This window comes from Poecilia reticulata, chromosome 17 (genome assembly GCF_904066995.2).
Source record: "Poecilia reticulata chromosome 17, P_reticulata-male-v2, whole genome shotgun sequence".
In the NCBI taxonomy this organism is placed as follows: Eukaryota; Metazoa; Chordata; class Actinopteri; order Cyprinodontiformes; family Poeciliidae; genus Poecilia; species Poecilia reticulata.
The window spans coordinates 10,708,228-10,735,982 of record NC_088846.1 but is presented as its reverse complement, the minus strand read 5'-3'; the positions used below and the strand labels follow the sequence as shown (position 1 = coordinate 10,735,982).

Sequence of the window (27,755 nt, the reverse complement as noted above, 5' to 3'; positions counted from 1 at the left end):
AGCTCTTAAATGCTTTGCAGAGAAAGGGAGTCCCTACTCTCTAACTCTGAGTGTGGATTAAAATATCGCATCCAACACCAGACTATCAGATCAAATAGGTAAAACATATCGTTAAATCTAATTGCAAAACACCAACCCAAGTGTTTCTAAGTCTTATCCACATGACAACAAAAGGTTTTCCAAAAACAGTCTCTCTTTTAAAACAAACCCTCAGAAAACCCAGAATAATTCCAAGGAATACTCCACATCCAAAATAAACCAAAGGACGTAAAGTTTTAACACATGTCACTGAAATAAGCAAAATGCAATTAAAAACCAATTAAAGATAATACTTGGCACATTTGATGTTCTTGAGAGCTAGGTTAGGCTGTGACATTATCATTATCAATGATAACAAATTAAAAACACCTTGGTGATATTTGCTTTCACTTGTTTGAATACATATAAAAATGTTGTCCATAAATAAATAAATAAATAAATAAATAAATAAATAAATAAATAAATAAATAAATTTTGAGGCCCTCGAAACCTAAGGTCTCTGTGAAGCCTGTGCTATTGTCCAGTCAGGTGGCATAGGTTTAATTGGAAGCATATCCCAAATAACTCAGCTTTTGCTCCAATACAATCTTGAGATAAAATTACTTCTATTGGAGTTTTCTCTACAATTCACTGTAACATTTGAGCGAAAGAGAGGAGGGGGGGGCTCAACATTTTTTTGCTATTGTTTTATTTCAGTAAAAAGTCTTGATTTCCCTCCTTATGATGGGAAGACTGTAAATGTAAAACTGAAGGCGGGCTCAGGCCCCCACAGTAGGAGGTGCACTTTTTTTTTTTTTTTTTAAATCCCAAGACAAAACACATCTTAGCTCTTACAGCAAACAGTAAGTGGAAGTCTCTTCGATTAAGCGGGACCCTGACGGACTATAGCTTCAACAAACAGCGCCTTGGACAGGCATTGATCAGACAAGGTCAGGTACAAAGTCACAGGAGAAAACCGGCCTCTGTCTGCTGCCAACATCTGGCCGGAACGGGATGCTCCTTGAAAATGTTTAACTCCAACAGCGTGGTAAGTAGGTGGAAAATGACAGAGCGAGTTCAATTCATACATTTTTATATTTTCTGTATTTCTTAAGTTAATAGCTGTTATAAGAGAATAGTCTATAATGTCGTTAATAGTTTGACATTTAGTGATTAGTTCAAAACTCTGCGGTTATAACCTAAAATAACAGCTATATAGCGGACGATAATGACCAATAAAAAAGCCACTACATAAACACAACATTCTCAAAAAGAATGTTGTCGTTTTGAACGTCTATTTAATAAAATATTTTTATTAACGGGTATTGTCGGACCTTACATTACATTACATTAATGAGCAAAATTACGGTTTATTTAAAGTTTTTGCTATTGTTTTCTTTCAGTAAAAAAAAAAAAAAAATCATGTCGAAATACGTTGGTGTTTTCAAATTTAAGTTATAAGTGTTTATGTGTGACTTCACATTCATATAAAGGACATATAAGTTAAAGTGCAAAGACATTTAAACGGATATACATAATCTCTGGAATCTAATAGCGCACTCAAACAGGGTTAGAGATGACAGATAAATGTTAAATCTGACCAGGTGAACACACCTTCCGGCTATTGGCTGCACGTGCGTGCTCGAGCACAATCAGTGATAAACAGACTCAGCTGCGCGTGAACCAGTTCATTGAAGGCCAGTTCTCATTTTTAAAGAGAGATTTGGTTAAAATCTAATTAAATAATAATAATAAATAACTCAACCAATAGAAATAAGTTAGTACTGTTTGTCTGGTCAACGTCTCAACCAAAACGATGACCTTTACTTATCGTTAATAAACGACAGCAATAAGCACTTTCATTTTTTTTTTTTTTTCGTTTTCCACTATGGGTCGTTATTAATGTAAGCAAGCGACCAGGTCACAGAGGAAATATTAGGAGGACGTCAGCTTACATGTTCATTTAGGGTGATAGGTCCTCTGGACTTGTGACACACACATCATGTCGGAGGAAGATACATTCACAGCGGAGGAAATTTTCTCTCAGCTGCACCAGGAGAACGCCTTTTACGACACAGTAGGTGTTTTCAATATCAAATTAACAGCCCTTTCTCCCTATATATTTGGTGAGAGAGACCGAGTGGGGAATTAAAGACGCATTGGTTGGCTCGCATGCCAGTGCTCCGGAGACATCATACAAAGTTACAGATATTCAAGTTAGTTTTTCTTTGCTTTACTTTAATAGATAATTAGGCTAACAGTATACTTGATAAACAGACTTGGTTCTTGACTTTTTCTGACTTCTGTTTCAATTTAATTGTACTCCAGCAACTTGTACTATAAAACTTTTAAAACTCGTTTCAAAAATGAAAACTGATGTAAATGAAGAGATAAAGCCTATTTTGTATACATTTCAGTACTCGCTCTCATATACACTTCCTCAAGCTTTTTAAGTACAGTATTTTGAGAGTATGGTGTTTAAAATGCTTCAGGAAAAAAACATCTTAGTTGCAGTAGATATATTGGGTTAGTGTTTAAAATTGTGCAAAAAGTCAAAAGTAAGACAAGTGGAAATCTATCAATTAAAAAGGGTAAATTACAGTCCTGGTGGGGGGAAAAAAGTAAAAAATGCCATACACACGTTTGTATTCAGTACATTTTTGGAGACATCGTCATTGCTTTTTATTATTTATTTTTATTTTTTAAATAGCAGCAGAAACGGGGCTTGTTGAAAAGTCCCAAGTTATCAAAAAAAAGTGCTGTGTTTAAACGTTCCATCTTTTGATTATTTATTTAAGCTAATGAAAATCATGTAATGTTTTCATTTTATTTGGATAAAAATAAAATATTTTTGGGTGGAAGCTATGAAAATCTAACAGCTAAAGGAGGCAAGTTGGTTCCAACCAATTTTTGAAATGAACTGACTCAATAAAATTGCTTCAATATAGACATTAAAAAAAGATTTTGTTTAGTAGTTAAATTGATTTGGGTTCTAACTATTCAGTTATATGATGACTTCACCAACTGAATAGTTCAGCTAGTCGGATTGAAGCGTACAATTTGTGGCTACGCTAAGAGGATGATGGGATATTTTTGAAAATTTCTCAATTCTGAATTGTCTTAATATATTTTTTGACGCCTTTAAAGGCAGATAGATGCATCTTTTCACACAATTCCTTTTTTGTGGGGTTTATGTAGATCGCTTTAGTTTCTGCCTCCTAATGTCTGTATTACGGTTTCCATTCTGGAGATAAAATTGTTCTTGATTTCATTAAATAAATTTTCCTTAAGCTATGCTTCTTCAGGAGTGCAATAATATAAAAAATATCAGAACACTCATCAAATAAAATAAAATAGTTTCTTCAGTTTTTTTCAGTGACTACAAACCCATAAATAAGTTAGTACTCTGTATCATAATTGTGTATTCAAAGTTCACAATCTGTGATTACTTGCCACCAACAGGGTTCTTCTGGGGCTGAGGATATTTTTGAAGAAGACTCCTACTCTCCTTCCTCTCTCTCCTCTTCCTCCTTGCCATCTGTCCCTCAATCTACATCCAACCATGTGAAGATCCATTGCGCCTCCTGTGGGCAAGAAATTGTGGACAAATACCTTCTCAAGGTCCGAATCATTCCTTCACCGTCACCAATGCTGATATTGACATCTCTGGTATCCTAGAAAAAAATCAGTAGTGAATTATTTTGCTAGAGAACACCCTTCTCCTCTAAACAAATCCAACCTATGCATGTCCAACCAAATGTATTTTCTTTCCTGTAGGATGTAGTGTGTGGCTTCTATTGGCTTCAAATGTCATTCATTCCCTCCTCTCCCCTCATTCAGGTGAACAACTTGTGCTGGCACATGACATGTCTCGTATGCAGTGTATGTAAAACGTCACTGGGGCGACACGTGAGCTGTTATGTGAAAGACAAACAGGTTTTCTGCAAACTTGACTACTTCAGGTGTGTTGGACCTAGCAGTCTTTGTTTCCAGAATTTCATTGAACAATATTGAATAGCAAAACAAAGATGTTTAAACTAGTCACAAATGTGTGTTTGGTGCATTCAAATAATCAGGAGATGGGAACTGTGCTCCTATAAATTCTATATTGCATACTGAAAACTGAAGTGGCTAAAATGTCAGGGTCTAATGTTTGTATTTTTTATTGTTTTTGTCCAATGAAAAACATGTTTGCACACAGTAATCATTGCAAACAGTGCTGAAATTGTTGTTGTTTTTAACCAAGCTGCTAAAATATGAATAAGTTCCTGTGTTTCCTTGATTAACAGCCTAAAACGAAAGCCTAAAAGTGAAATGCATCGTATGTGTAAAAGGAATTTTAACATGGCTAAATATTTCAACCATTTGCCTCGCTTATTTTCTTTCATCTAGGAGGTACGGCACTCGTTGTGCACGTTGTGGCCGGAACATCCATTCTACTGACTGGGTGCGCCGTGCAAGAGGAAGCACCTTCCACTTGGCGTGTTTCTCCTGCTCCACTTGCAAGCGGCAGCTCTCTACTGGAGAGGAATGTGGACTGGTGGAGAACAGGGTCTTCTGTCGAAGTCACTATGACATAATGATGGAGAGTCTCAAACGCGCTAAAGAGAATGGTGAGCATACAAATGGAATTATGCTTGAGAAGTGAGTTAAGATAAATAGTTGATTCTCTTAAATAATTTATATAAAAAAAATATTTAGTGCAAATACAAATTCCTCAACTTGCAAGTGTGCAAAGCAATAATATGGATTGTGGGAGTAACTGCATTCCCTTCAATTGATCTATTTTTCCGTGTTTTCTTCTAAAGAGCAACCAAAATTGGACGATGATCTGGCCAACCAAGACGATCCGAGTGCAATTCCCCGACCAGCAAAGAGGGCCAGGACCAGCTTCACTGCTGACCAGTTACAGGTACTTTTACCTGGAAGTTGTGGTCCACTGAACCATTTTCTCATGAATGGAGAAAAATTAAGAATTGATGTGGTGCATTCATTAAAAATGTTCCTTCAATTAAGACATTTTGAAATGCTGATTTAGTTTTTTTTTTTCTGCTTTTTTTTTTTTATTACCCAAAAGCGATTTAGTGGGAGCAGCAACAATTCCACACAAAATGTGGAGATTTGAATTATTGCATCATATTTTATCAGAGCATTTCTTTCTTGGCTGATCCTGAATGTAAACTGAATTCTCTCTTAGCATTACAGTATAAATCACAAGATCCAGAGATGTGTCTAGCTTGTCCTTCAGTGTATCTACAGATAATTTTGAAAACAGATTAACCGTATATGTTCAATAAAGTCTGATAAATGTTTACTAAAACTTTCTCTGTCACTCTTTTTGTAGGTGATGCAAACCCAGTTTGCTAAAGATAATAACCCAGATGCCCAGACTCTGCAGAAGCTAGCAGAGAGGACGGGTCTCAGCCGCAGAGTAATTCAGGTAATTTTATTACACGTATTCAAAATGACCATTTTGGACTTTATACACATAATCAGCTATGTCTTGGCTCAACTTAATTTAAAGAGACAAGAAAAAAAAGATGTAACGAAAGGATAACAAATTATCATCTAGGTTGCTTTACATTGTGATGTTGCATAGTGATTAAAATATGTTGACCTTTGAAATGAAGAAGGTATTGTTTGAGTTCTTCTTTTGCTTTGGCCGTCAGCCTGACCGTGACTCTGTAGCCTTACATGTTTTGTGCATTAAACATTTTATTTTCCTTGTTCACTGAATTACAACAAAATACATTTTCAGGATAAAAACAAGCATGTCTGTAAGAAAAGTGATGCCAAACAAAAACAAACTCTCTGTCTTGCCCTGTATTAAACTTAATTTCCCCGCCTTCAGGTTTGGTTTCAGAATTGCCGAGCTCGTCAAAAGAAACACATCTGCCCAATTCAGCCCTCTTCAACCATGATGACATCACTTGGTCCTAGTCAGCTTACTCCACCTTTTATGGAGGACCTACAATATACATCCTATCTTTCTCCTGACACACCACTTCTCACTACTCTGACTTATATGGAAGGTAATGAAGCTAAGCAAACTATCAGCACTATTCTAAACTCCTACTGATAAAAACAACCATCAGATCTATCTGTTTCAACCAGATGTCATGAGACGGTCTTCCTCTTACTGGATTTGGCTAATATTTATTTATTTAAAACAAACAATATTGTTTCTTGACACCCACATCTGGCAAATTAAAAGCCAATCACAATTAAATTAAAATTAAATTTTGCTTACCGATTCTTAAGTTGACGCTAGTTAAATCTGCTTTCTTTGTCTTAATTTTTTTTTCTTTTTTCTCACTTTTCCAGTTCAAACTCCAGACCAACTTCTGCTTCAGCCGCTGATGTCAAATTCACTGACGCAGCTCCCAATTAGCCACTCCTGAATACCATTACATAGAAAATGAGTCTAAGAGGTTGAAGAGATACTTAAGTGGAAATCAGTTATTTGTCTATAAAAGTCTTTACAGGTGTGTAAGGGGTGAATGGGTAACTACCGTATTGGATAAGAGCACTAAGCTGCCTATATCACTTGGTCACTGCAGAAAGAAAGAATAAACTGGTCAAGTCAATGGGTTAATTTAACTTATTCATGGAGTCACATGAGAAGTTGTTAAAAATATTAATGTTTTCAAGATGAAACTTCTGTTTGTATGTATGTTATGAATTTTTGTGTATTTAATTTATCGGAATATATGAAATTGGCACTTTGTTATTGAATATAAAATTACTTTAGTTTTATATGCTTTTTGCTAAGAATGTAAAGAGAATGACGGCAGTAACAATGTGGAAATTAAATGATTTGATTTTTCTTCATATTGAAACTGTGTCAGCAGTTACTGGACTATGTCGCACTGCAAATTGAAGAATGTTCATGAGGAGAAAATTTAATTTCTGTTTTTCTTTTCAAAACTAGATCTGTACAATGCATGAGCAATTAATAGAACAATAAATTTAGGCTCCGTTTATTTGGCAAAGATTGTTTTAGAGTTTTATAACGGTTGGCTAATGTATTCCAAGTGTCATACATTTGCGTTGTATATTAATGTAATGTTCAGTCAGTTGAACAGGCTCTTTGGCTGCAGATTCTTGCAGCAGACACAAATGACATTGTTTAAAGGGTTAAAAAAACAAAACAAAATTGTAACAAAGTATAACGTCTTTTCTTGTCATCACATTACTTAGCATTGTTATTGAATTTCTAATTTTGTGCAGTCCTGTCTCATAGTCTACGCATCCAGATATAAAGTCCCTAAAATGTTAAAGTGCAAATTGAAGAACAAAAGCTGAATGGTTAAAATAACTTCCATATGAAAAAGCTCTTTTTTTTTTTAGCTGGTGATATGTAGTCAAGCCATTGCAATTCATACAAGGAATTTAATGACATTTACTCTGGATCAGAAATACTGGGATTAAGCTTTTTTGTTTTTTATCAAATAATTTTTTAGAAATTAAATTCCCCTGAGCTGTGAAAATAATGTATTTGCACTAAAAGGAAAATTGTCTCTGTTACTCCAGTACAGCCAATGAGCAACTTTGTAAACTCGAGTACTTGCTAAATAATAAAGTAAATACTAATTTATTACAGATTCATTTGGTTTCAGAAATACTTACAGAATATTCATACATGTTATACTTAGTTGAATCCCATGATGAAAATTGTGGTTAAGATATCAAGTGTTAGTTTGATAAAAATGACTTGATATACAGCAAATCTTGCATGCATGCAATACCAAAACAAACTTACTGTTGTGGTTTGAATAAATCCCTTAACACTGGAAAAACTACAGAAAAATGTAAAATCAGATCTTTCACTGTGAACTTGAAAGGCAGATAGAATGATCAAAGCTTTATAGTAATAAGTGAGTGGACATGACATCCATTTGACTACATATCTCATTGTATGAACAAACAATATTTTTACAATGCTTAAGAGAAGCATTAACTGTTCATGTAAACAAGAATTCATGCTGTTAAAGACTTTTTTTATGTTTGTATATTAAAAGTGCCTATAACCTATTTGGTTGATTACATCCAGTATATTAAAAAACACATGGAACTGATGTGATTTTATAAGGCAGAATAAATAAGTAAATATTAAAATAAAATGTAATAAATCGATTTGTATATTTTATAGAACAGGCAATAAGACAGAAAACTTAAAAAAAAAAATTGAGACCATGGGGGTTTAGGACAAATCTTGATACTGTATAAGCAAATGGCAGTTTTTCAAAGATGAACAGACCTTTGAAACTTTCAAAACTTGTTTCCATATATGTTCTCACTTCACATTTTTGTATCACTTTGTATTGGTCGATAAAATTCCCAAAAATATACAGTAATACTGTAACAGTAAACAAAGTAAAGGTTTGACGATGTTTGAGCAACACTGTTTTCTTTCTGAATGTGGATAACGAAAAACTCAACAGGAGCCCGCCGTCATTCATGTAGGTAAAAAAGAATAAGGACGACAAAAAAGCTTGTGAAAACAAAGTAGGCTATTTTTTATTTTAATGTAACACAAATCTTTCTTTTTTCTGTATTTAATCATCTGTGAGACTTATTTGTGTAACTCCAATTCTCTTCTTTCTCTTTGATTTAAAAAATAGACAACATGGAGAAACCATAGGTTCTGGAGAGAACCTATGGTTTACACTCCGTGTAAAGAAATCTCAAGGAAATCAGTGCCCTCTGGTGGATGGTGAGAGTAAAAAAATGAATCTGAGTACTCAAGTTTCTATCTTAAAGGAAATGTTCACATCTTTATATAAAAACAAATGCTTTATGACCACAGTTTATTGTAAAATATATGTACCTCATTCTTCCATATTCCGTCGTGAATGTTTTGCTGTTTTCGCTGATACTGTTTTCTGATACTTGGAAAAGATTACGTAATCTCTTAGTTTTATTTTGAAAACATATCCGGAAGCGGGGTTTTATCACTTGGCATGCGCAGTTCACAAGGAGGAAAAGCTTCAGCGGGTATCAGCAGTTGAGAACTGTAAACACTAGCTTCCAAAGCTACTTCTCTCTCAGTCATTAGGATGGAAATATAAGGTAAGCCCGCTCTGAAAATACTCACCTCTGTAGCGTATTGTGATTTTATTTTTTCGTTACATCGTGTACAAAAAGCTTATACAAACCTTGGCACACAGTTTATCCAGACAGGTTTTGTCCTAATCTATAGCTAAGGCGTAAACGGCCACATATGTATGAACTTGTAAGCTAACTCGTAAAGGTCTGCTTCAAATAGCAATCAAACCATCTCGCTGTAATAAGTTGCCTCTTGTACAGTGACAACATGTACCGGGGAAGTGCTTTTTATAACGCTAGCTCCTGCCTCTCCCAAATACTGGGGAAGTTAATGAACGTCAGTCAGCAAGTGTTGCTTTGTTTATTCTAGTTTCCTATAAGAGACATTGGCTATAGGTAGTTACCCAAACCAAATTTAATATGTAATATTTTGTGCAGTCTGAAAATGACCGGAGCTAGTGTGCGAGGCTGAGAGGTTCCGGCTAGAAATAGTCGGCCTCACCTCGACGCATGGCTCCGGTTCTGGAACCAGACTCCTTGAGAGGGGCTGGACGTACTTCCACTCTGGAGTTGCCCACGGTGAGAGGCGCCGGGCAGGAGTGGGCATACTTGTTGCCCCCCATCTTGGCGCCTGTACGTCGGGGTTTACCCCGGTCAATGAGAGGGTAGCCTCCCTTCGCCTACGGGTGGGGGGACGGGGTCTGACTGTTGTTTGTGCTTATGGGCCGAACAGCAGTTCAGATTACCCACCCTTTTTGGAGTCCTTAGAGGGGGTACTGGAGAGCGCCCCTCCTGGGGACTCCCTTGTTCTACTGGGGGACTTCCACGCTCACGTGGGCAATGACAGTGAGACCTGGAGGGGCGTGGTTGGGAGGAACGGCCCCCCGATCTGAACTCGAGTGGTGTTCTGTTGTTGGACTTCTGTGCTCGTCACGGATTGTCCATCACGGACACCATGTTCAGGCATAAGGGTGTCCATATGTGCACTTGGCACCAGGACAATCTAGTCCTGGTGCCCCAGTTCGATTATCGATTTTGTCATCGTTTCATCGGATCTGCGGCCGTATGTCTTGGACACTCGGGTGAAGAGAGGTGTGGAGCTGTCCACTGACCACTACCTGGTGGTGAGTTGGCTCCGGTGGTGGGGGAGGAAGCCGGTCAGGTCTGGCAGGCCCAAACATGTAGTGAGGGTCTGCTGGGAACATCTGGCAGAGTCCCCTGTGAGATGGAGCTTTAACTCCCATCTCCAGCAGAACTTCGAACATGTTCCAGGGGAAGTGGGGGACATTGAGTCTGAGTGAATCATGTTGCCCTGGATTGGCAGACTGGGGTGGTGGTCCCCCTGTTTAAAAAGGGGGACCGGAGGGTGTGCTCCAATTACAAGGGGTTCACACTCTTAAGCCTCCCTGGTAAGGTCTATTCAGGGGTCCTGGAGAGGAGGGTCCGTCGGATAGTCGAACCTCGGATTCAGGAAGAGCAGTGTGGTTTTCGTCCTGGTCGTGGAGCACTGGACCAGCTCTACACCCTCAGCAGGGTCCTGGAGGGTGCATGGGAGTTCGCCCAACTAGTCTACATGTGTTTAGTGGACTTGGAGAAGGCGTTCGACCGTGTCCCTCAGGGCCCTGTCGGGGTTCTCCGGGAGTATGGGGTACCGGGCCCTTTGATACGGGCTGTCAGGTCCCTGTATGACTGGTGTCAGAGTCTGGTCCGCATTGCCGGCAATAAGTCGGGCTCGTTTCCGGTGAGAGTTGGAATCCGCCAAGGCTGCCCTTTGTCACCGATTCTGTTCATTACTTTCATGGACAGAATTTCTAGGCGCAGCCGAGGTGTTGAGGGGATCTGTTTTGGTGGCCTTAGGATCGCATCTCTGCTTTTTGCGGATGATGTGGTCCTGTTGGCTTCATCAGATTGTGATCTGCAGCTCTCGCTGGAGCGGTTTGCAGCCAAGTGTGAAGCGGCTGAGGCTCAGTGCCTCCAAATCCGAGGCCATGGTCTTGAGCCGGAAAAGTGGAGGAGTTTAAGTATCTCGGGATCTTGTTCACAAATGAGGGAAGAAGGGAGCGGGAGATCGACAGGCGGATTGGGGCAGCGTCTGCCGTAAAGTGGGCGCTGTACGGGTCTGTTGTGAAGAGAGAACTGAGATAAAAAGCGAAGCTCTCGATTTACTGGTCGATCTACGTTCCCACCCTCATCTATGGTCATGAGCTTTGGGTCATGACCGAAAGAACGAGATCACGGATACAAGCGGCCGAAATGGGTTTCCTCCGCAGGGTGGCTGGGCTCTCCCTTAGAGATAGGGTGAAAAGCTCAGTCATCCGGGAGGGACTCAGAGTAGAGCCGCTGCTCCTCCACGTCGAGAGGAGCCAGTTGAGGTGGCTCGGGCATCTGGTCAGTATGCCTCCTGGACGCCTCCCTGGTGAGGTTTTTCAGGCACGTCCCACCTGGAGGAGGCCTCGGGGAAGACCCAGGACACGCTGGAGGGACTATGTCTCTCGGCTGGCCTGGCAACGCCTTGGGATTCCCCCGGAGAAGCTGGAAGAAGTGGCTGGGGAGAGAGAAGTCTGGGCCTCCCTTCTGAAGCTGCTGCCCCCGCGACCCGACCCCGAATAAGCGGAAGAAAATGGATGGATGAAAATGACTGATATTTCATTAATAGCTTTTTGTTTTGCGCATTTTACATAAACTCGTAGTTAGCCTGTGTTAGCTTAACGTTGGTCTGTTAAAAAAAAAGTACATTTCATATTACTTGCTGTTTTTTTATGTACATGTTTTTTTCCCCCCCATCTTATTTCTAAGGATGCTTGCTCAGTAAAATTTCTACAATGAGGTAATAGATGTGCTAAATCCGACTGACTTGTTTTCCTTTGTGGTCCTAGGAGAGATAAACATACAAAACAGAGGACAATCAAAACTATTATACATAAATGTAGAGTTTATGAACTGCATCTGTTATTTCATAAATGTACACAATGCAAACACCGCTTAAATTCAGGTCTAATTGATTTTTAGAAATGTCCCCTAACATACCTTGATACATTATAACAGAATTTTAAACGATGGCTAATTGATACTGGGGGCATTTTGTAAGTGATTTTAAAACACAAAGGTGGGTGAAATGACAGGATTAATGTCTATGTTGTTGTCTGTGTTGACAGTTTAATAATTTATTCTTCCCCCTTTGTTTTTATGAGGCTACGATGCCTTAGTTGTGGTTGAAAAAAGACAATTTTCTGTAATATTCAGAAATTCACAAGTCTCCTGGTGTTCTTGATGTAATACTTCTAAATACTTTCAGCTATAGACAACATCCTTAATAAACACTCATCCAAATTGGGTCTTTAATTTGTCAGTCAAATTTTTAAGATGCTTACTGCAGTGCCTTATGGTAGTTTATGAACAAAACATTATATCGTAGCTAAATATCAACGCTTCAGACTTCAGACTGCCTTGTTATTGGTTAACGTTGCAGTTAATAAATGTTGTAAAGTTTTTTGAGGCTTTCTATTTCAATGAAGACCATGTCTGACTCTACTTTGTGTGTCTGCTGCTGATGTTGACTAGAACTGTATTGTTTTGATGCAAGAACAGAACTGTAAGGAAGGATTTTAATGCTGAACATGACGTGTCATGACGACAAAATGTGCTCAACAGATGACGAGCGCAGTCGGGAAAGTTTCTTTTAAATGGAGATGAGTTTGATAGCATTATGTTACAAAGGCCTGCTCTTTGTGAAAAAATAATTTAAAAGTTGACGTGTGTTTTCAAGAGAAAATATAAATGCAGAAACTACTTGCATTTAAGTTTTAGGAAAATGTTGAGCCTTGATGAACACAGATTGTGATTTGTTCTGCTGTCTTTACAGGGTGACGTGAATCAGATATTGTTCTTCAGTGCATGGACACAAAGCCAATGCGCAGGTAGGTGTAAATATGCTTAATTATTTTTCTGTTGCCTCTGGACTCTAGTGCGCTGTCTGAAGACCACTTAACTGTATGAATGCAGTTTGATAATTAAGATTTAAATCATTGTTGCTCTCTCCAAAATAGTTCTGACAATTTAAAATAGCTTCTCGGTACTTATTCAGACATCAACATATTAACCATAATTGATTTATGAAGGTAAAGTTCATGGCTTTACACTCTGGAATGAAACAAAAAAGAGATTTTATTTTGTCTCCACATTGTGTTATTGTGATAACAGTGTATGCAATGCACATGCAGTGAAGAGCTTTCATAAATATTTACTAAATATCAATGCCTGGAATATAGTCAGTGACACAAGTAGTTTTATATGCATCATTAAAAAAGTACAACTAAGTTGTTTCAATGCGAAACAGCAGACGTCAGCCTAGACGACTCATCTGTTTGACAGGCTCATTTATTGAGATGTTTGCTAGCATAAAGCCAGTAAAAAAAATTTAATTCCTTATTTATTGCAAGTCGTATCGTCGTTATCCTAACAGTCACCAACGTTATCTCACATCTCTTTTTTTTTTTCCCCTAATATTGTTCAGCCTTATTGACTTGGTTGAGGGTTGAAGTAGAACAGGAATGTGGCTACACACGCCCACATGCTATGAATAAACTATTGCCATCACCATGACTGGAAAAAGAACTTGTTGGATTACCACGTGTGCATGAGGTTTAAGAGGCAACAGGGGTTAATTGGCAAGAGGGGGTGGAAAACCACAATGCCAATAGTTTTAAAGTTATAGATGTATTTCTGGAGATCTGTTTTATTTATGATGATTAGGACTGAGTGTAGATACAGTTCCTTGCCCTAACCCTTTTTTTAAATTTATTTATTTTTTTACATCTTGTCACTTTACATTCACTAGCTTCAACATACTGTGAGTCTTATTTGATAGACCAACACAAAGTACAAATGTTGAATTGTAAAGGTGATCATAATATTGAAGTAGAAATAAAACTCAGATAGAAAGGTAAGAATTTACAGTCACCTTAACATATTATATTACATCCACTTGTGTGTAATTTGAACTCGGTGAACTCAGAGAGCACAGCTGCTCTCTGAAGGCCCCAGAAAATTGAGAGAGAATGTTGGTAAAGACGAAAGAGCACATCTGACAGGTCAGGGATAAACTTATGAAGAAGAGCGAAGCAGGATTAAGCTCCAAAAAACAGGTTTAACCATCTGACACAGCTGTGGTCAGTTCATCATTTGGAATTGGAAAGAGTTATAAGACACAAGTCTAAACTTTTCTGTCCACCTAAACTGACGAGCCAGAGAAAAAAAAAAGAAGCATTTATCAGAGAAGCAACCAAGTGTACAACTAAGTAGTGAATAAAAATGTGTCTAACATTTTTATTCTAGTCAGCTGACAGTTGCTTGTATTTTTTAAAATATCAGCTACTTTGTGTGAGTCTGTCATAAAATACATTGATGTTTCTGGGTATGACTCAATTAAAACAAATCAAGGAGTATAGATATTATTGGAACAGTCTTTAAATGTAATGAGTTGTTTTAACAGCAAAACTAAGTGCTCTAAGCATAAGCGCAGCCTGTAAACGACGACTTATGTCTGTAATGTGTCTTCTGTTTTGAAGACAAAATGAAAGCATCCAAATTGAATTGAAGTTTTGAAATGATCAGAATGATCTATGAATATGACCGATTAGATTTTTTTTGGGTAAATATTGCCCCCATGAAACGGCACAACTTAAGTTGTAATTCAGGATTGCCCCTCCTTTACCGAATTTGTCCCATCCAACGTCGGATGGCAAACTTTCTAATCACATTCATTCTGAATCGATATTTAACTGCTCAACAGAATCAGTTCGTAAAGCAAAGTGAGATCCGCCCGCAGCGGCATCTGTTGAAATGGATGTGTTTAAATGTCAGGGACCTTTGACTGGCGGAGTGAACATAATCTGAAGTGAAACCCGGCATCAAAGTGATTGTGTGTTCTCGGCGCTAAAAAGATCTGGGGGACACATAGAGGTAACCGACTGGTGTGGATACGTTTACACTGACTGCTACATATGCAGGTCAGCGGCTCCACTATATTTGGTTCAGCTGACTTAGAATTAGCCCAGGTCTGTGCAGTGGCAGTAGAGACGGCATAGAACGGATACACCTATTCAGGGGGACTTTTAGGAGCAGGGAAGGATAAAATATCCATTTGGATTCGATACACAGTTAAAACAAAGTGAGGTGAGCTTTAGAGGACTTCATCTGTTGGAGTTTTCTCCATTATTAGCCCATGGAAGTTGTGCTTATTAATGCTGTGCCATTCCAAACCTGATGTCCTGCATATCCAGTGCAATGTGCCAAGCTGAAGTTTAATTTTAGCTTTTTAATTTTCATCTGCCCAAACCGTCACTGAACGAAGCTTCGCTTTTTTTTTTATACTTCAAACTTCTAATTTGTGAAAATTTTATTTCAGGTTAACAGAAGAACATCTGACTTTACATGATGCCATTTCAGAATTTTGAGAGAGCTGTAATACATGCTTCAAAATGCTGCATTATTGAGTAACAGATGTAAAATGTCACTTAATTTTGTAGAAATAGGTTATTTATGTGATTTATGGTGTACTTTTTTAAAATTATTATTAAAGATCATTCATAACCAGACAATCAGACAAAACATCTTAATAAAAACTCAAATTGGTCCAAGAAGAAAATAATCCATTACATTTATAATTATGTGTAAGTTGTAATTGTTGTAATTTTGCTTTTCTTCTTTCTTCTTTCTTTCAAATTTGTTTCTTTTTTGTATTATTTTTAAATCAAAGGGCCACCAGCGCACGTCAGGACGCCACTGGAATGGACATCACCAGCCGCTGTACCCTGGGGGACCCCAACAAGCTGCCTGAAGGGGTCCCCCAGCCGGCACGCATGCCTTACATATCGGACAAACACCCACGGCAGACGCTGGAAGTGATCAATCTGCTGAGGAAACACAGGGAGCTGTGCGACGTGGTGCTGGTGGTGGGCGCCAAGAAGATTTACGCTCATCGTGTGATCCTCTCCGCCTGCAGCCCATACTTTAGGTATGAGAAGGCGCTCTGCGGTTTCTCCCCCGCGGCACGTTTTCCATTAAATTAAAGGTCAAAATTCCAGAGGTCCTGAGAATTGGCTTCAGTAGTATTGAATCTGTGTTTCGGTGGTCTCCTTAGGGCGATGTTTACTGGGGAGCTGGCAGAGAGCAGGCAGACTGAAGTGGTTATCCGTGACATTGACGAGCGAGCCATGGAGCTGCTCATTGACTTTGCCTACACCTCACAGGTAGGAAGGACGGCGGTGTTCACGGTACAAAAAAAAAACTTGCGCACACATGCTGGTGGAAGCTGAAAATCTGGAGATTTTATAGTTTATTCTTCTGAGTTTAGATCCGCTGGTGCTTTTAAAGTGGCTTCTTTTCTTGCTAGTTCGAATTACGTTTTAAATAAAAGTGTTATGAGAATTTATCTCCTGTGTCGGCTTGATAGGAAAAAAAAAACGTAAACCTTATTCATGTCTGGCCTTTTAGGTGACAGTGGAGGAGGGGAACGTCCAGACGCTGCTTCCTGCCGCCTGTCTTCTCCAGCTGGCTGAGATCCAAGAGGCCTGCTGCGAGTTTCTAAAGAGACAGCTGGATCCATCCAACTGTCTGGGCATCAGGGCCTTCGCCGACACCCACTCCTGTCGGGAACTCCTGCGAATCGCAGACAAGTTCACACAGCATAATTTTCAGGAGGTAAAAAACATAGATGCAAGAAGAGGAGAAGCGCTCTTACATTTTCTTTTGCTGTTCGTATTGATCCCGTCCTAAGCTCTGCCAAGGGAATTGCTTTTAATGGAGACGCAGCGCATTACTGTAGTGATTTAGATTTGCACATCTTCTCCACGGAGGTATCACTCCTTCTACTTAAAGAGGAGGACAAGCTCATGGGAGCTATAGAGGCCTGGGTTCCACTTAGGAGGAAATGCTTTTGTTTACTATCTGCTGTACAGCCACAATACAAATGTGCAGAAATGGCATTCGGTGTCTTTTTTTTATTTTTATAATATACCGTCATTATTTCTGCTGTTTCAAGCAGATGTAAAATAAATCTGGTCAAATAGATCCTCAACCAGTTTTCTTAATGTTTTTTTTAATATTATTATTATTGTGAATCTCTGCAAAAATAATCAGGTAGGGAAGCGGCAGAAGAGAATATACCTCTGACTTTGCTAGAGTCTACGGTGAAATATGTTGAATGTTTAATTCAGAAACCGTTATTTTGACTTTTCTACTCTCATAATTACAATGACAGACTTGTTGTGAGATTAATTCTGTTGACGAATGATTTAATTGAATATAGGTGTCTGTCTTCCATTTCTACTAGTCAACAGAAAAAGAACATTTATAGAAAATAGTGGTTTGCCTCCGGTGTGGTGCTCCCACGTCTCCTGGTAATTTTATAACGATACATGATTGGTGCTGCTGTTCATTCCTTAGGTCCTTGAACCTATAAGATACTGCTGCCTTTATTGTTTGGATTTACACACTTTGGAAAGTATGACATGTCAAATCCTAAAATGGTAACTGAATATGAAAAATTCAAGAGTGAAATTATTTCAGAACTTCACACTAATCAGAGCTGATTTACTGAGTCCTCCTCTGCGTGTGATTGCAGGTAATGGAAAGTGAGGAGTTCATGCTGCTTCCTGCCAACCAGCTGATTGACATAATCTCCAGCGATGAACTGAACGTGCGGAGCGAGGAGCAGGTTTTCAACGCCGTAATGGCATGGGTGAAATACAGCATCCAGGAACGCAGACCCCAGCTGCCTCAGGTTTGTTGGAGTACTGTTACCGCAGGAAGCCGTGCGGTTAGCGCGTGGTACTTCACGACGTTCTGGATCATTTAAAACGTCTGATTGTTGGTTTTTATCCTAAGATAAATCTGGTAGCTTCTTTTTGTTTATTGTTTCAAAATAATGTCTGCATTTTGGTATGTTTAGGCTTTAATATGTGCTTTGTTATTTCCTTATTGATGTTCAGATGAGATGCATGATGCCCCTAATGTGTTCTCTGCAGGTTCTGCAGCATGTACGTTTGCCATTATTAAGCCCTAAGTTTCTGGTGGGGACCGTTGGTTCAGACCCCCTGATCAAAAGTGATGAAGAGTGCAGGTGGGTGTGTTTTTTATTTATTTATTTGGTAACACTTTATTTGAAGGGGGGTGAATAAGACTGTCATGACACTTTCATAAACATGACAACACCTGTCATGAACATGAATAAGCCTTCATTGCTGTTTAAACTTTACCTTTAATAACATAAAGTTACCTAATTTTTAAAGTGGAATCAGTAATACTTTTATAACAAATTTATATCAGTAATGATTTCTTGGTTAATGTCAAGTTGTCATAACAAAGACATTTTGAATAATGTCAACTTTGTATTAAAGTGTCATAATTTACCGAATGACGCTTTATGACAACAGTCATAAATATTCATGAAGGTTTATTCATGTTCATGACAGATGTTATGTCATGTTTATGACAGTGTCATGACAGTCTTATTCACCCCCCTTCAAATAAAGTGTTAACATTTATTTAAATTTTTATTAAGATTTCTTGAAACAAAATATAGTTTTTGTAACAGATGGTATGAAAAAATGCTTGCCTCCATCCTGATATCCTATTATTATTATTATTTTTTTTTTTTTGCAAGTTTGTCACACTTCAGTGTTTAAGAACATCAAACCAATTTAAATATTAGTCAAAGCCACACAAGTAAACACAAAATTGAGTTTTTAAGTGAAGATGTTTATTATTGTAGCCCGGTGTGGAACAGTGGTTTGATTGCAGTTGTTGCTCCCTTAATAATAATCACGTTATTTTAAAAACTGAATTGTCCCCTTGTGGAAAATTGTGGACTCATATTTAAATTGGTTTTATGGTTTGAAACACTAAAATGTGACAAACATGCAAAAAAAACCAACTAGGAAATCAGGAAGCAGTCAAACACTTTTCCACATCACTGTACATTCCCGTTGATCTATAGAAAAATAAAATAAACGGAGACATGATGTAATTTCTCCACTGTTTCAGAGACCTGGTTGATGAGGCCAAAAACTACCTTTTGCTTCCACAAGAACGGCCGCTGATGCAGGGTCCCAGAACCCGCCCTCGGAAACCCATTCGATGCGGAGAAGTTCTTTTTGCAGGTCAGGAACAACAAAAAAAACCCGAAATTCAATTGTTTATCTCTCACGATATTTCATATGATGTTAATGTGTGAAGTTCTAAAAATGTTAGTATTTAGGTCCTAATTTTACAAGTTTGAGTCATTTTTTTCTCTTTTTTTTTATTCTGTTCTGTTCTGCAGTTGGCGGCTGGTGCAGCGGAGACGCCATTTCCAGCGTGGAGCGCTACGACCCGCAGACTAACGAGTGGCGCATGGTGGCCTCAATGAGCAAACGGCGATGTGGAGTCGGCGTCAGCGTCCTTGACGACTTGTTGTACGCGGTGGGCGGTCACGACGGCTCTTCGTATCTCAACTCTGTGGAGAGGTTGGTGCCACAATGGCTCACGTTCCCTTTACAAGCCGATCTCCCAAAATACTACCGTTTAGGTTGGTGAAGGAAGGAATGAAATTCTCTTTAAAGCAGCGTTTGATTTCCACCTGTGCAGATACGATCCTAAAACCAACCAGTGGAGCAGCGACGTCGCCCCTACCAGCACTTGTCGAACCAGCGTGGGTGTTGCTGTACTGGGTGGATTCCTGTATGCTGTTGGAGGACAGGACGGAGTGTCTTGTCTCAACATTGTTGAAAGGTTTGTCCTTGAGCATAAATTGAGCTCAGTTTACTTTTTTTTTTTTTTTTTTTACACTTTATTAAATCTTTAATCTTGTAGTTGTTCTCATTTCCTGCCTGTAAACAGACATTCCTAATGAGAATTGGAAGCAATAATTGAAACTGACTTTGCTTTATCTCTTATTTTACCGGAAATAAGTTCCTGTGTAGTTGATTAACTGCATCTTAACATAACTTTCTTCTAGGTATGATCCAAAGGAAAACAAGTGGACTCGTGTGGCCTCAATGAGCACCAGGCGGCTTGGTGTAGCTGTTGCTGTGCTGGGAGGATTTCTTTATGCTGTTGGAGGGTCTGATGGGACATCACCTTTAAATACGGGTACTTTACCTCGTAAAAGAGCAATAAAAACCTCTTTCAACAGCTTCAGCAGGAATAAATTTTGATAAAAACCTCCTTTTCCAGACTGCTAAACCCTACTAAGCTCCAGATGTTGTGGTTTCTGCCGTCTGAAGCAATACCGTTTTATTTCCGTCCGTTTTTTTCTGCCGTCAGTGGAGCGCTATAACCCTCAAGAAAACCGCTGGCACACGGTGTCTCCTATGGGAACGAGACGGAAGCACCTCGGATGCGCGGTCTACCAGGACATGATCTACTCTGTCGGGGGCAGGGACGACACCACGGAGCTGAGCAGCGCAGAGAGATACAACCCCAGGACCAACCAGTGGTCGCCTGTTGTTGCTATGACGTCCAGACGTAGCGGGGTCTGTATCTGAGGTTAAAACACTAAATAAACACTGAATGACTTTGGGTTGTTGTTGTGTGACACAAAGCTGTAAATGTGTGCGTCTGCAGGTGGGCTTGGCAGTCGTGAATGGTCAGCTGATGGCGGTAGGTGGCTTCGATGGGACAACATATTTAAAAACTATAGAAGTATACGATCCGGATGCCAACACATGGAGGTAAGTCCTTTTTCTTTTCACCTTTAAAATGAGGAGAAATTAGTAGGTTTGTCAAAAATGTATGTTGGATTAGTTGTTTAAATGTCTTTATTTGTTTTGAGTTTTAATTTAAATCTCATCTGACTGATGTGGAGTTCTAAAGTAGTGTTTCTTTTTAAATTAGAGTTTACATGGAAACTTTTGTAGGCAGAAGGAGACTGTTTGGAGTATCAAACAATGACATGGAGGTTTTATAAAACTTTCTATGCAGCTCACACCTATGATGGTTTATCTGAATGCAGCTTCCTGCTTCGCCATCTAAAGCACCTGGTGATCTAAAGTTGCAGATTGAGTAAAGATTACTCCTAGTAGCCAAAAAAAAAATGTATATATTGTTGTGGCTAAAAGCTATTGTGATTGTTGATGGACTGATATGCACAAATTAGGAGATGCAGCAACATCATTACAGCTAATTGCAAAGGTATTTATGAAACAGATCCACTTCCTGATTTCTGCTGAAGAACAGCATTTAGCATGTGGGGATGATGTGGTTTGGGTGATGTGCAATTTTACTTATAATGTATAATGTATTTTACCGGTGTGCCGTAAAGCCTAAAAGCATGACTTTGACATATTTGTTATGTCAATCAAGTAATCAAGTTTATTTGTATAGCACAAGAACGACTGATTGTGGTTGCTAGGCCTGTCACAATAAACGATAAATCAATTAATTGCATGATAAATTAAACCTATCGACCTCATTTTAATTATCGGCTTTATCGTCTCCTCCTGCCTTTTTTTCTTTCTATTGATGACACTGAATGAAAAAATTCAATAGGGTTCATCGTGCCATGTGGTGTCCAGCCACATGGGCACAAAATAATGGCTACAAGTCCAGTTAGCTCATTTTAAAGTCATGCATTAATCACTGCTTTACTAGAATCTACCTGCAATGCATGTGGCTAGAGTCAGCGTAAAGTCCTGACTGAATGAAAATCATTATAACCTATTTATGTCAGGTTAACGAAGAACAGCTGAAAAGTTGCCGGGTTTATCAACTGTGGTAGCAATTTGGCTCCAACTCCTCTCCTCATCATTTCTATATTCTTTGCACAAAATGTTGAATAAACATTAATGTTGTTTCCACATATCATCTCCAATGTCCGCTGGACTTCGGGTTGAACCGTGTCTGCTGTTTGGGATTCCCCTCGTAATTTCCCCTCAGAAAGCACGGAGGAGAATCCGTGCTTTCTGATTGGCTACCTGTCACATTCAGCGTTAAGCTCCCAGACGGGTAAAACCCCTGATTTAGATCGGAGCGGCCACGACGATCTACCGTAACACACCACACACTACAGGATGATCGGTTACGAAATCACCAGCAAGAATCTTAGATCGGCCAATGATCTAAGATTATCTTGAGGGGAAAATAGGGGCAAAAAATGGTGTAGTGTGAACTATTGCATTAGGTAGTGGGATGTGCCCATCTTCTCTATTTAAATCTAGTGATTACTGAAGGGCAATATAGTATATAGACTTCATAATCTGCACTCTTTTGGTTGAATGCAGTATTTATTTCCACTTTGGCTTTATCTTGTTTAGTTTTTATTCAAGTATGTTTTTTATTAATGGAGACTGAGAATCCATTTTATTTTTGTTTTTGGTTGTTTTGTTTATTTAGTTTATCAGTTCTAGTGTTGTGTGTTTGTTTGAAAATAAAGTATATCTATCTATGGCAGGAAATCACATGCATTATTAGTCATTTCCATTAAATCAATGTCAAAAGGTATTGAAACAATATTATCGTTTATCGCAATAATTTTTTAGACAATTAATCGTCTAGCAAAATTTGTTATCGTGACAGGCCTAGTGGTTGTAGTAGCATATTATTCTACCTGAGCTGTAAATCGCTGCAGGTTCTCCACTCCCTTTCCCCATGTCTGTGAATCTGGGTGTGCAAATACATGTTGGTAGATCTGCTGGTGTGCAAAACTCCAGGCTATGTCTTAGGACATGGTCAGTCAGATGTTCAAAGCTTGAGATTTTGTTCAATAACGTAACCCTGCTTTAAACCTGGTTTTCTAACTATGAGCCTTCTGGAAGCAATTTGATTATCTCAGTTTTATCGGTTAACCAGAGTAAACGAGGCCTATCTATTCAACTATGTGCTACTTTGTAAATCTATCTTGAATTAAAATGCTTTAAAGCTTCTAGTATTTAAAATGTAAAAAGAAAATCAAGGTTACTTTTGCAAGACACTGTATTTTATTTAATTTTTTTATTCATCTGACATATCTTCTGTGACTTGATTCCGTCAACATGCTGTCTGTTGATGAAATCAACAGACAGCATGTTGATTCCGTCAACGTAGGACAAATGTAAATTTGCTGAAAGAAACTGAAAGAAAACTTAATGAAGGATTTTATCGCCTGATTCAGCAGTATGCCTCTGGTTACCTTTTCTCCAGGTTGTACGGTGGAATGAACTACCGCCGGCTTGGTGGAGGAGTGGGCGTCATCAAAATGACTCACTGTGAATCTCACATATGGTAACGGCACCCCCCCTCATGCGTCACTCGTCTCGCATACTTTCACTTCTCATGACGTCTCGATGGATATTCAAGCAGCTCTCGTGCCTCTAAAAGAGACAATGATAAGAGAAACGTGGGAGTGGGCATCTTGAACTCTGGTTCACACCCAAGCGTCACTCAGAGGTCATTAAGTTCATCCTGACTGTTTTCTTTTTTTTTTTTTTATTATTATTCCTCTGATCAACCATGCTCATTGCAAACTGCAGAGGGAGCAAAGTTTACAGAACCTCACTAAGCTTCCAGTTTATACAGAAGCATAAGGAGTTTTTGTCGTCCAAGCCTCGCGGTCTGGGTTTGAATCGGCATGTGCGGCAGACGGAGGGCGCCACGCACGTCACTGCTACCGGAGAGACATGATCTGATCTGCGAGTTTCAGAGGAGCAAGGATGTCAGAAAGAACTGGTTCGCTAGACGAAGTTTGTAAGAACCTCGGCCACCTAAAGTGACTTTTTTTATTTTATTTTGTTAAGTTTTTTTTCAAATCGGCAGCCACCAGAATATTGTCTTTAAGAGACATCGGTGCACACCGACTGTCAGGAGCAAATCTGAGCTTTGTCTCGGTCTGTTGTAGTTTTTAAACTTGCATCTCAGCTGTGACTTCACAGCTTATGTCACGTTTTTGCGGGATTGAAACTTAATATGATAAATTGTTGTAGGCCTGAACAGTTGGATGTAACAGGCAAGACGGTATAAATGGGACTGTAACTGTTACCATTTTTAGAGTTAAGTTAAAACAGGGTAGTTGGTGAATGAAAAGAAACCAGGATCATCAAATAGTGTCACTGTTTTGATTTTTTATTTGTTTTTTTTTAAGGTAATTCCAGGGCTGAATCTTAAAGGCATAATAACTGTGATTTAAAGTGAACATTAAGTTTAAGTACCTCCCACACAACTCATCTGTACCAGATGGCAAATGCTTGAATTTAGCTCCGTAAGTAAGCAGACACTTTTTCATCAAAGTCGAAATGAGTTTACCCTAAAATACTGATGGTTTTTGTTTTTAAACCTCAAAAAACTAACAAACAAAAATCTATTATCCTTAGCAAATAAAAACAGGCAATTTCCGCTGTTGAATAATTTACATTTGACGTAGGACTGAAAGAAAACTTAATGCAGGATTGTATCGCCTGATTCAGCAGTATGCCTCTGGTTCGCTGAATAGTTTTGTTCTGGGGAAAACAGTAGGACTGAAGAACAAGTCTGTAGTGTCAGAATTGATTCTTCCTCTTCAGTGTGGTAATAAAGTAAAACATGCAACTTTAAAGTTGCCAGGGGAAAAAAAAAAATTTTGTAGGGCTTAGAATTCAGTTTAGCGTGAAAAATCTAACCAACGTGGATAATTTTAAGAAATGACGCCATTGTTCTGCCTTATTTTGGATCATCTGGGTTACCGTAGATTCATTCAGGCACGCCATTATCCATCTCCATTTAGATCCATTATGTTCCAAATTAAATGATCCGGAAACTGTGTTGCATTATTTTTAAGTCTGTGCTCAAAACATCTGCTCAAAATGCAGTTAAAACAAGTTTCTGTAAAAGTGATGAATAAAGTAGCACTAAAGGTTCTGATATTATTTTACATAATCATAAGATTTTTATGACACAAAACCATGGTCTGGTCCTTGCTTTGTTGGTTTAAAAAAAAAAAAATAACTGAAGTTGCCGCTAACAGTGGCGCCACCTACTGGAGAAAAAGTACGTTACACTAAATCAAAAGGAGTCTCAGTGTAAGAAAGCGTAGACGTGGAAAGCGGTTTGGATACATACATTCACTGTGACTGTGTTCCAGTTTTAATCTTTTTGCTTTTAAAACTTGTTTTGTGGAGAGCTGGGGGTAGGCTTCCATTTCAAAGAGGAACTTAATATTATCAAAAGTTTAAATTAGAAATGAGAGACATTTCAGGATTTTTAGAGCTGGAATCATTTATGAGAAACTCTTGCTGGGATTCGCTCTGTTACATGCAGTCATCTGCTCTCTGTTCCACTAAACCAGCGCGCACACACACACACACGCACACGCACACACATGCGCAGCTGAAACAGATGCAGGCAGGTGTAGTTATTTTTAAACACAATTTTCTGTGCGAGAAGGACCTAATCTGAATGTATGTGAATATTCAGCAGTTTGTTGACATGAGTGGAGTTGGCCTTCAAGCAGGTGTTCAGCATAAACCCCCAGCCGTTTATGCTGTTGAACACTCACTTGAACTTTTGAATCGAAACACTTCCTGCCTTTATGTCGTCTTGGTTTTTTTTTTAAGCCGACATTGAAGATGGGCTCTGCAGCATGCCATACGTGTATATTTGTTGTGACATATATTTCATGCTGTCAGTTGCTTAACAAAATAAAAATACTGTCTGAATAACAGTGATTGCCTCACAAAAAAGAAACTGTTCTATTTAAAACTTCATAAATGTCTGTTTTTATCCTGGGCAATCCACTTACTATTCAGTTCTTTTCTCTACAGCAATTATATACCACAGGCTAATAAACTGCTCTATTCTCACTGTCCGAAATCTTTTCTCATTACTTTTTAATTCCTTTTTTCTTTTACATTTTGTTTTCAGTATCATGAAGCTTCTTCATTTCTTATCTGTGTCGATGATTACATCTTACTTTCACCAAGATGTCATTATGATTAGATTTCAGCAGAACTAATACTTGTGTGCCTGAATCAAAGACTTATTATAGTTTGTGCCGGTTAAAAGATTACTCTGTTGATCACGTTTAAGAATTTAAAAGAGAGAAAATGTTGTTTATCAGATGTATATGAGCCCAGAGTGTATCATGCCCTCTAAACTGTTGCTTTTTCTCTGGCTTTGTTCATTTCTTTGCCATTTTTGTTTTATCACAAACCAACAATTACATGTTTTTATGAAATCATAAAGAGTTTGAATGACAGAAAATGAATAAGCATTTTCAATATTTCCCCACTGACTAGAATATATATATTTTTGGTTAAAGAATTTATTTATTAAAGATCTTTTTTTTTAAACATAATCAAGAAGTGCTGTACAAGATGGAGTAAAGCAATCACAAGAACACAGGCATGTAAAACCAGAGAGAGGAAAATTAGACATAAACATGCATAAGAAGATGAAGGGAAATGCTCACACCAGTGTAAATCCTAGTCAGATTATTGGATAAATTGGCTGGTTTTTTAAAGTAATCCAGTGATTAGACAGGGTTGACTTACAGAGTCGTTAACCAGCTTCGTCTCGTCACTAGAAGCGCGATCATCATCGCTACGCCCAAATCAGCTTGTATTTTAAATACCTTGCATTTCGTTGGTGTAGGAAGATGTATTATTTTTTGATGGGCCAAAAAACATTGAGTGAGATGATTACAACTACTGAATTACATACATGCCACTGCTACTGCATTTACACAACTAATACTCAAACACTACAACAATAATCAGGTAATAGAAATCGATCTAAAGCGACACAATTTACCCTGCATACACTAATGGACATTCTCTCCTATCAGATTGTTGAGTGGTTTAGCATCACCCAGTTCAGCTAATTGACTTCTTAATTGACTTAGGATTGCAAATTTATTCTCAGATAGAGATGATCAGTTGGCATTAAGCATATATATAATACAAAAAGACAGACATGAGTAAAAGTAATCACACATTTGAACATTGAACTCCATACCATTTACACTACTTCACATGCACTATTCAAATCAGGACTTGACAGGACTGAAGATTTTGCTAAATCAGTTGTGTTTTCTCCAGTTAAGCTGTTCTTCAATTCACCAACATACATGGCATGTCAAGTAGTTTGACAAGAACTTAACCCCTCCATAGTCGCAGGAAGGGGCAGGTGGATCCTGCCTGAGCTTTTTACCGTGTGTGCGGTCCCGTCCGGGTCACACTGACCCCACCTTCGCTTTTGTGAGTTTCTTTTTTTCCCCCCTGTGGTTTTGGGAACTGACGGGACAGCCCTATTGCTTCCCCACTGTCTGACCGTGACATCTGCCTCGCTCTTCCTCAGCATCAAGCTAGGACTACCGTTGGTTAAGGTTTGTTTTACCTGTTCTGTTCTATACTATTGAGTCCTGGTATTAAGAGTATTTCTTCTATGAGTATGAATGCATAACATAGAGCAAACTAGAAATGAGCAAAAATCCCAAAGTTTTATCCACTGCTACTGCATTGATTTATAATTCACAGTTGGGCTCATGATGGGCAGTTTAGCAGAGAGATGTAGATCAATATACCCGAGGCAGAGATACTGTATATTGTATTCCTTCTTATTTTCAGTGCCTTTGCTCATTTTTTTTTTTTTTTTTGTGGTTGCTAAAAGAGCCTTTATTTCAATAGTTCTGTCTCCAGAATCATGCGAAGCTCCTCTTTTCCTAACTCTGCAGTGTTGGACTAAATTAAACTGAAAAAAGAAGT

The 27,755-nt window shown here is 38.6% G+C and overlaps 2 protein-coding genes across 3 annotated transcripts; both read left to right on the top strand.

The window, feature by feature from the left end:
• The first annotated feature begins 923 nt into the window (after positions 1–923).
• Positions 924–7,615, top strand: lhx8a (LIM homeobox 8a). Of its 2 annotated transcripts, none has more exons than XM_081598658.1 (8): positions 924–1,066; positions 3,481–3,639; positions 3,859–3,980; positions 4,411–4,631; positions 4,827–4,930; positions 5,363–5,458; positions 5,870–6,050; positions 6,343–7,615. In XM_081598658.1, the coding sequence occupies exons 1-8, from the start codon at positions 1,046–1,048 to the stop codon at positions 6,417–6,419; spliced, it is 981 nt and encodes a 326-aa protein (XP_081454784.1). In that variant the 5' UTR covers positions 924–1,045; the 3' UTR covers positions 6,420–7,615. The 2 variants fall into 2 exon arrangements, with proteins under 2 accessions (XP_081454784.1, XP_081454783.1); XM_081598657.1 differs by lacking the exon at positions 924–1,066 and adding an exon at positions 1,708–2,095.
• A 1,349-nt stretch (positions 7,616–8,964) lies between these two features.
• klhl20 (kelch-like family member 20) lies at positions 8,965–25,863 on the top strand. The gene is made up of 14 exons (XM_008433640.3): positions 8,965–9,090; positions 12,929–12,983; positions 15,824–16,081; positions 16,208–16,316; positions 16,561–16,767; positions 17,690–17,848; positions 18,093–18,187; positions 19,111–19,226; positions 19,388–19,571; positions 19,693–19,836; positions 20,063–20,196; positions 20,371–20,579; positions 20,671–20,777; positions 23,224–25,863. The coding sequence occupies exons 2-14, from the start codon at positions 12,961–12,963 to the stop codon at positions 23,306–23,308; spliced, it is 1,830 nt and encodes a 609-aa protein (XP_008431862.1). The 5' UTR covers positions 8,965–9,090; positions 12,929–12,960; the 3' UTR covers positions 23,309–25,863.
• The last annotated feature ends 1,892 nt before the right edge of the window (positions 25,864–27,755 follow it).

What these genes read in the sequence shown, in the direction of transcription:
- lhx8a (XM_081598657.1), top strand. Translation starts at nt 2,021, where the DNA reads ATGTCGGAGGAAGATACATTCACAGCGGAGGAAATTTTCTCTCAGCTG. An exon ending in TCACTGCTGACCAGTTACAG is followed by an intron (nt 4,931 to 5,362) that starts GTACTTTTACCT and finishes CTCTTTTTGTAG; the next exon opens with GTGATGCAAACCCAGTTTGC. An exon ending in TCAGCCGCAGAGTAATTCAG is followed by an intron (nt 5,459 to 5,869) that starts GTAATTTTATTA and finishes CCCCGCCTTCAG; the next exon opens with GTTTGGTTTCAGAATTGCCG.
- klhl20 (XM_008433640.3), top strand. Translation starts at nt 12,961, where the DNA reads ATGGACACAAAGCCAATGCGCAG. An exon ending in ACTTTGCCTACACCTCACAG is followed by an intron (nt 16,317 to 16,560) that starts GTAGGAAGGACG and finishes CTGGCCTTTTAG; the next exon opens with GTGACAGTGGAGGAGGGGAA. An exon ending in TGACGTCCAGACGTAGCGGG is followed by an intron (nt 20,580 to 20,670) that starts GTCTGTATCTGA and finishes GTGCGTCTGCAG; the next exon opens with GTGGGCTTGGCAGTCGTGAA.